The sequence below is a fragment of the Lipotes vexillifer genome, unplaced genomic scaffold (genome assembly GCF_000442215.2).
Source record: "Lipotes vexillifer unplaced genomic scaffold, Lipotes_vexillifer_v1.1 scaffold1639, whole genome shotgun sequence".
Lineage (NCBI taxonomy): Eukaryota > Metazoa > Chordata > Mammalia > Artiodactyla > Lipotidae > Lipotes > Lipotes vexillifer.
Genome location: NW_006782296.1, coordinates 1186689 through 1195369, shown reverse-complemented (window position 1 = coordinate 1195369; position 8681 = coordinate 1186689). Strand labels below are relative to the sequence as shown.

Genomic DNA, 8681 nt, shown 5'->3' with positions numbered 1-8681 from the left:
GAAAGAGCAGGCAGAATACTGGCTTCAGAATACAGGAGACTCTGCCTGTCACCAGCTTATGACCCTAGTCAAGACACTTCAACTTGCACAGCTGTAAAGCGGAGATCTTAATAAAACCCATTTCCAAAGGTCAGAGGAAACCCAAGGGGCATGGTCCTTGCTGGGCTCGCAGGGCATGCATGTGTGACTTCAAGTGCGGGAGGACGTGTGTGTGTGTGTGTGTGTGTGTGTGTGTGTGTGTGTGTGGTGTGTGTGGTGTGTGTGTGGTGTGTGTGTGTGGTGTGTAGTGTGTGGTGTGAGTGTGTGGTGTGTGTGTGTGGTGTGTAGTGTGTGGTGTGTGTGGTGTGTGTGTGTGGTGTGTGGTGTGTGTGTGTGTGTGCAGCAGTGAGTGTACATTGGTGGAAGCGCCTGTGTGAGCAGGAGCAGGTGCAGCAACCCTGATAAGGCACCTTGGTAATGAGTTAAAGCAAAGGCCCTTGTCTGCTCACCCGCCTGGCCAAGTCCATCTGCCCCTCACTCCTCTTGCCACTCACATTGGTCCTGGGAGGGAGGGGGGGGTTCTCTGGCAGCCACCTCCAGGGAGGTTAGGGCAGGGGTCCAATAGTCCTCAGAAGAGCCCGGACCCAGGAATGTGTCCCCTTACCCCAGGCTCCAGGATGAAACCAACCTGAGGCTGGAGGCTGAGAACAATCTGGCTGCCTATCGACAGGTCAGGGTGGTAGAGGGGAGGGACCAGGGAGGGGGAAAGTGTTGATGGAAGCCCACCCAAACATAGCCCCCAAGCCCAGCCCTCCAGAGCAGTGTGCTGCTCCTCCCAGCCACAAAAGGAGGGATCAGATAAGACTAGGGAGTGGGGAGGAGGAGTCTGGGGTCAGAGGGGCCCTTTGCTTCCTCCCTACTCCAGGAGGCAGATGAAGCCACCCTGGGCCGTCTGGATCTGGAGAGGAAGACTGAGTCTCTGGAGGAGGAAATCCGGTTCTGGAGGAAGATCCATGAGGAGGTAAGGCCAGGGCAGAGGGAGGAAAGGCCAACACAGAGACTGGAACTGAGGAAAAGAGACAGAGAGATGGAGACTGAGACAGAGATATTCAGACATAGAGAGAAGGAGACAGACTGACAGAGAGAGAAAGAAATGAGAGAGAGAGAAAAGACAGAGAGAGATACAGAGAGAGACTAAGGGAGACAAAGACAGGGCCTTCCCTGGTGGTCCAGTGGTTAGGATTCTGCGCTTCCACTGAAGGGAGCACGAGGTCCATCCCTGGCTGCGGAACTCACATGCCTCACGGTGCGGTCGGGGTACAAAATTATAGACAAGAGAGCATCTCCAGCCCCTGGTAAAATGCACACAGACACACACTCCACTTACTGAGAATTACAATGGGCCTCGTTGCCTCCCGTTTTTCTTCACTACAGCCCTGTGAGATAGGGACCGGTCCAGTGTTATCTCCTTTTCACAGAGGAGGACACTGAAGCCCTGAGATGTTAAAGAACGTGCTAAGGTCACACAGTTAGTCTCTCTGACTCCATTCCCTCTGCCATCTGTCTCCATTTAAATGACAGCCATACATAAAAACACACACACAAACAAACGAACAAACCCCCGTACCCCTGCTGAGCTCTGACTTCAGATAATGGATGCAGAATCCACGGCCTCAGGGAACCTGGGAACCCATAGGCACACCCACACCACAGGGACTCAGTCACTCTCCCATGAGAACACAGGCACACTTTCAGTGCTCCTGCCTTCCAGGCCTGGGAGGAGGACACCATGAGACCCCCAAACTACCCCCGCCTCCCTTAGCTTGGGCCATGCCATTTCCTCCAACTAGGAATGCCCATCTCCCTTAGCCAACTTCTGTGTCTGAGGGGCAGACAGAAGAGGGCATGATGCTGTGGGGAAACCCCAGTTGCAGCCTGGTCCCTGAGCCCTGGCATCCCTTCTCTCACCCTGGCCAGGAGGTGCGGGAGCTCCAGGAGCAGCTGGCTCAGCAGCAGGTCCACGTGGAGATGGATGTGGCCAAGCCCGACCTCACAGCAGCCCTGAGAGAGATCCGTACACAGTATGAGGCAGTGGCATCCAGCAACATGCATGAGGCGGAGGAGTGGTACCGCTCCAAGGTAGCCCTGACTTTGGGCCAGCCTGCCTCCTCCAGGCAGCCCTCCTGGCTCCATACAAAAGAACTGGGGAAGGAGGGTGAAGGAAGCTGGGGGAGGATCCTCTATGAGTGACTGACCTTCACCAGAGAGGTGAGGTGACTTGACCGGGGCTACACAGGCACTATTATTTCCAATAAGTACTTATTAGTACTTATTGCTATTACTATTAGCCAACACTACTGTGTATTAGGCCCTGTGCTTTGCATGGATTATTTTACCATGAAGTAGGTACTGTTCTTTGATAGATGAGAGAACTAAAGTCCAGAGAGGTTAACCAATTTGCCCAACGTCACACAGCTCCTAAGCAGTAGAGCTGGATTTCTAACCCTAGCTATCTCACTTGGGAGCCTGCATTCTTGATGCGTCTGTATCCTGGGTTATTGAGCATCTACTATATCTCCTGCTCTGCCCAGGATACACAGACATGTCTGACCAGGGAGATGTTATGTCACTCAATAATGATGTCTATGGAGAATACAGCAGGGCAGTGTTTATATACAATGTGGGGACAGGAAGGATATCATAGAAGGGAGGGCACTGGGGCCAGGCAGGACTGGAAGCCTGTGAACATAAAGAAAAGAGGAAAGGGGCGTTCAGAGTGCAGGACAGAGCCTGAGTAGAGGCCAAAAAGCACAAAGAGGTAGGGGCCCAGAGATCCTGGGCCAGGGCGTGGAGCTGAGGAGTGTAAGTGGCAGAAGCCAGTGATGGTTCGGAGCAGGGCAAGACGTGATGGAGCCCTGAGGGCTTCACTGCAACAGGGATATTAGAATACAGAGCTCTGCTCACCAGAATCCCCTGTGTAAGGTGGAGGAGGACAGGGTTCAGTCACACGGATGGAGCTGCTGGTGCTGGAGATTCTGGATTCCGTGGCAAACACTGTTCACTCCTGCATTCCCTGACCAGGCATTGTGCTAGGTGCTAGAGACGTAGCAGTGTCTTCTGTGTCCCCGGGTCCACGGGCCGCAGTCTCTGCGAATAATCCCACCCAGGGCCATTGGCTGGGGTGAGCTGGACAACAACCCTGGGGTCCCGCCCATCTCCCTGATCCTCCAGGCATCGTTCCTCCCCACGGGCCCGCACAGCTCCCGCCATAAGCGTCCCCAGCCCTCCCCTCAGCATAAAGCCCTCTCCCCATTTAGTTTGCGGACTTGACGGACGCCGCTGCCCGCAACGCGGAGCTGCTCCGCCAGGCCAAGCACGAGGCCAACGACTACCGGCGCCAGCTGCAGGCCTTAACCTGCGACCTGGAGTCCTTGCGCGGCACGGTGAGCGCGGGCAGGGCCAGAGGCGGGGGGACGGGGTCCGCGAGCGGAGGCTGGCGAACCGGAGGAGGGGACCTGCCGCCCTAGAAGGTGCTGGAAAAAGGCCAGGGTCTGGGACCAGGGCTGGGGGCGGGGCTCTGAAAAGTTACTCGGGGCGGGGCGGGGCCTCGAGAAACCAGCCGACTCCACCCACAGAACGAGTACCTGGAGAGGCAGATGCGGGAGCAGGAGGAGCGCCACGCGCGGGAGGCGGCGAGTTACCTGGAGGCGCTGGCCCGGCTGGAAGAGGAGAGGCAGAGCCTCAAGGACGAGATGGCCCGCCACCTGCAGGAGTACCAGGACCTGCTCAGCGTTAAACTGGCCCTGGATATCGAGATCGCCACCTACAGGAAGCTGCTGGAGGGCGAAGAGAACCGGTGAGCCCTGCCTAGCAGCCCTCCCTGCTGGCCCCTCCCTGGAGCTGCTTTACTCCCTTCAGTGACTGTCTCATTCAGTCTTGCGTCCAGCCCCCTCCTATCCCAGTGCACAGCACAGTGCTTGCCTGACACACAGTTGGTATTCAATGAATGTCTGATGAATGAGTGAACGGATTCAATTCAGCCCATGTTGATTAGGTCCCAGAGTAAGGACCCGGGTCACCTCCCAAACTGAGGCTTACTCCCCACCCTCCCAACAAAAATCGGACTTCTTTTCCCCTGACCAGTGTCTTCTGCCTCCTGGGAACTCTCTTCGCCACTCTTCCCTCCCCTCTGCCATCCTCCAAGCATCCACTCTCTTTTGAAAAGAGATGTTCCCCTCACAACATCCAGGCCCCTTGCCGGCTTTGGTAGCTCCAAGGAGTGTGTTTGCTGCTGGGGAAGCTAAAAGATGGGGTCGGCCTTTCCTAGCAAGGAAAAAAGCCTCAAAGCTGTCATGAAATCCCCAGACCAGGACCTGACCTGGGGATATCCTCGGGCAGCCTGGTCACCCCTCTCTTTCTCTGCTGTCTTTCAGCATCACCATTCCTGTGCAGACCTTCTCCAACCTGCAGATCCGAGGTCAGTAGAACAGGGTCTTGTGGGCAGAGTGTTGGATTCCTGCCCCCTCCCCCAGGCCTGTGGGTTGCCGTTCTGGCCTGGGGCCCAGGACCAGGGCAAATGGGCCTGGGGCTCTCCATGGGGACCTTCATGATTCACCACAGAACTTCTAGCCAGAACACACCATCCCAGAGCATTCGAGGTGGGGCTTGCAGCCTGCTCTGCCCTTTGTCCCACCCCACACCCCCATCCCCACATGCCATTCCATTGCAGAACTGGGTGATGGTCTCAACCTCTGTCCTGTCTGCAGATCCCTGATTAAGCTCTGCCCATCCAAGTGTTTGATGTTTGTGTTTTTTTTTTTTTAACTGCTTATCACTACAGGGGGCAAAAGCACCAAAGAAGGGGAAGGTCACAAGGTCACAAGACATCTCAAAAGCCTCACAATACAGGTTATACCAATACAGCCTCACCAGATTGTAAATGGAGCCCCCGCCGGCTCAGCTCTCGGTTAGCTGCCTGCCTTATAGACACGGTGCTCTTAACAGCTTGATAGGGAGCGAGCCTCACCAAGCCCACTTTCCCCATCCTCTTGGGCTCCCTCCTCCCAGGTTTCCTTAAAGGGCCAAGCCTCTGTCATTTTCCCAGCAACCTCAGCACCCAGTCCAGGACCTGGCACAGGGTAAATGTAGGTTAAAGTAGCAGAGTTGGCCAGTGTTCAAGGTGATAAGTCCTCGGATGCACAGATGAGATACTCCGGGGCCTCTGAGCAAACGCCAGCCTCTGCCTCACCTCTTTCCCATCACTGGGAGGGCCCCTAGGGTCTCGCTGTTCCCGGCAGCCAGGCTCTCTGCCTGATTCGTCTGTCCCTGAGGCTCCATTGCTCAGCTCAGTGATGATTCAACCTAGAGGGTTATTTCCCCCTGGACTGCTGTTCTTGGAGTGAATAAAGTTTTATGTCCCCTGCTCTTAATTTTAAATATTAGTGAGAGTGACGTGTTATATTTTTCTCTCTGAGGGGGGGAAAAGAAGTAAATTACTTCTTACTTGTATGTGGCCCTCAAATGATTCTTAGCTAAGGAAAAACAAAATTCTTCTTTCTTTTGGGCTAGAAATTTAGGAACACTAGCTATGCATGTCCCAGGGCTTAGTTCAGCATCAGAAGGGTTAACCAGGCAGACCAGGTAGAGGCAATACTGCGAAATGCCAGATAGAAAAGGGTCACTAGGGCCCAGAGAAGAGGCAGAGAGAAGTAGGAAAGAGGAAGTGGGACAGGAAAGGGACCCCCATGTATTGAGCACTAATATGTGCCCATCGTTTAACAAACATTATTTCAATTAACTGACTCCTCACTCCCACGTAGAAAAGTAGACAACAGCATCCCCATTTTGCAGACGAGGACACTGAGGCTGGAAGAGGTAAATTAACTTGCCCACAGTCATGTGGCTGAGCTGGGACTCAAATTCTGGCCTGCCTCACTTCAAAACCCACGTGCTCCTTCCTTGGCATGGCGCTGGGTCGTCAGGAAGCCAGGGGCCAGGTGAGGGCTTGCAGAGGGGCTGAAATGCAGCCAGGCCAGGAGAGCGAGCAGGGCAGCAAGGACTTGCCCAGCACCATGGGGACTTAGGAGGTTGCCAGCCCCTTTGGAAGAGCCTATGCCCTCTCTGCCTGATTGGATAGGCTTTTGTACTCATCATTGGGGGTTTCATGGTGAAACGGAGGGTGGGAGAGGATGTCTAGTGCCCTGAAAGCCCATGGAGGCCTCCTCTCCTCATGGCTGCAGAAACCAGCCTGGACACCAATTCCGTGACAGAAGGCCACCTCAAGAGGAACATCGTGGTGAAGACCGTGGAGATGCAGGATGGAGAGGTGAGGAGGGTGGATCCCAGATTCTGGCCCCGGCAGACTCTGGAAGAAAGCTTGACTGGCACATAGAAGGTTGTTGATAATTCACAAAGAGCTCCTCTGGGAGGCTCTGCAAGAGGGGAAGGAACCCAGATGTAATTCATTTCCCCAGCCCCTCCACTGGCAGTTCTAAGGGGAGCCTGGGTGCCTAGACCACTGGATGGGGTCCTGACTCCAGCTTTCTCCCTGTCTCACCCTCAGACTCAGGTGCCCCCATGCCAGGCCTGGGGGAGAGAGAAAGAAAATTAAAGTTAGTAGCTTTCACTCCCAACTTTCAACTTGCAGCTTGGTGAAAGGAACCTGGCAGAAGAATGGGATGGGGGGATTGGTCATAACCCCCTCCCCATCACACCAGCAACAGTACCAGCTAACCTTACAAGATCAGCTCACCATGTGCCAGGCACGGTGCTAGTTGTTTGCCCGTGTTACCTCATCTCCCCCTCTGACTGCTGCATGGGGGTGTTCCGGCTACTATCATAGAAAAGATGACCCAGGAAGGCGGGGGACTTGTCTAGGTCCATAGCCTAGCTGTGGTGGACCTGGAGTCTGTGTGAGCTCCTAACCTAACTGTGGCACCTTCTCTGTCCCCTGCAGGTCATTAAGGAGTCCAAGCAGGAGCACAAGGATGTGATGTGAGGCAGGACCCACCTGGTGGTCCCTGCCCCACAGTATGAGGGGCCTGCAGCAGGAGTCAGGGTAGTTGCCCCTCCGCTGCTAGTTAATTTCGCCAGACTTGAGTTCCCACCCACCCCAGCTGCTCCTTTTCCCCCTCAGTCTCTATGTCAGCTTGCTGCCCTAGGCTCCATCAGCATTAAGCCTGTCAGACAGCACCCACCCAGCACCCAGCAACTCTAACAGGGCACTCACCCCAAAGGGGCAGCCTGGAGGGGCATGGCCAGCAGCTTGGGTTAGAATTGGAAGGGAGGAGAGAAGTTGGGGAGGGCAGGGAGACCTAATAAATCACCCTCCCTATCCCGAATCCCTGTTGTCATGGCAACTGTTGCCAGAGCTGGAGGTGTCTAGGGGTATCTGGGAATGGGGCCTTTGAATTTCCTCAGGCTGGTGGAGGAAATCCGAGATGCTGAGACAGGCAGGGGGATCCCCACAGGCAAGGAGGCCTTGGCCAGGGGCTTATTCTTCTAGACTGACTCTGACCAGTCTGAGGATGGGTGGGGCTATCCTGCCACCTGGAGTAGTCGCCAGACAGAATTCCTGGCCTGCCCAGATTGCAGAGGGGCCTCCTGAGTGATGGTTCAAGTGTCTCAGCCCCACTGAGCTGCCACGTGGGCATGCCGTGGGCCCGTGGGAGCTTGATTCTCAGCATTTGGGGGAACTACAGTGTAAGTGGTGAGGGAAGGGGTGCTGGGAGGGAGTAGAAGGGGGCCTGGTCCCGAGCTGTGGGCACAGAGAGGTCAAGCCCAGGAGGACTCCCCCCATCCCATACAGGCTGGAGGGGGGCAGGTAGAGATGGTAGAGGAGACGGTTGGGATGAGGCCAGACATGAGAGTGGGGGGGTGCTGTGAGTGAGCAGTTACACTTGGCCTCTGCGTCATGGGAATCAGGAAAGTGACTCATCCTCTTGAAGATGGTGAAACAGGAAAGAAAGAGGCTGCTTTTCCTGGGGGCAGGGCCCACTTTGTCCCAGCTCTAAAGGCCCTTTCCTGGCTGCATAATCCCTGTCCACCCAGGCCTGGGAGCCGCTGCAGCTGCCGCCTGACCCCAGCAAATACTGCTAGGCAAAGTCTCCGCTGCACACCCGACCCCTCCTCCCCACAGTGACCGCTGCTCTTCCCTAAGCCAAGGCCCCTGCTGTCCCCTCGTAGTCAAATACAAAACGTACCCCCGTGTTTTAGGTAGCACCCTATTTTATAATTTGGGAACCCGAGACCCACGCAGAGTGAAGACACTGGTTTGTGTTCCTGTAGCCTAGAGGCAGGACAGCTTGGGGCAGACACTTTCACCCCGAGCACCTGTTCTGCGGTCCACGGGAAGACTGGTGGGCACGAGATGATCAGTGCCCACGAGTGGGGCTCAGAGGCCCACTCCAGGGTCCCCATCTCCCTCTAAGGCAGAGGGAGGGAAAAGTAGGAGTCCCTCCCTCTTTCCAAGACTGGTGCCCTTCCCCTACTCCGTCCTGCCACCCACTGCTGCTAACCTTCGGGGCACGACTGCTGCCTTTAGTCACTGACATAAATAAAGACAACTGCTGTGGCTTTCCCCAGAGTGGACTCTGATCTGTTCGGCAGAGGCTGGGGCTGGGGGAAGGGGGCAGGAAGTAGCCTTGGACAAGACACAACTTGCTTCTTTTTTTTTTTTTTTTTTTTTTTGGTGCGGCGGCCCT

General features: G+C 55.5%; 1 protein-coding gene across 2 annotated transcripts in view; it reads left to right on the top strand.

Moving 5' to 3' along the window:
- GFAP (glial fibrillary acidic protein) overlaps window positions 1–8563 on the top strand; it is a 9489-nt gene extending 926 nt beyond the window's left edge. The window contains exons 2-10 of one of the 2 annotated variants that reach the window (XM_007455131.1): window positions 649–709; window positions 905–1000; window positions 1957–2118; window positions 3297–3422; window positions 3615–3835; window positions 4413–4456; window positions 4820–4945; window positions 6219–6304; window positions 6935–6976. In XM_007455131.1, coding sequence (XP_007455193.1) covers window positions 649–709; window positions 905–1000; window positions 1957–2118; window positions 3297–3422; window positions 3615–3835; window positions 4413–4456; window positions 4820–4945; window positions 6219–6304; window positions 6935–6976 — 964 coding nt within the window. Of the gene's footprint in view, window positions 1–648; window positions 710–904; window positions 1001–1956; window positions 2119–3296; window positions 3423–3614; window positions 3836–4412; window positions 4457–4819; window positions 4946–6218; window positions 6305–6934 lie in introns of both variants that reach the window. The other variant, XM_007455132.1, reaches the window with a different exon arrangement.
- The last annotated feature ends 118 nt before the right edge of the window (window positions 8564–8681 follow it).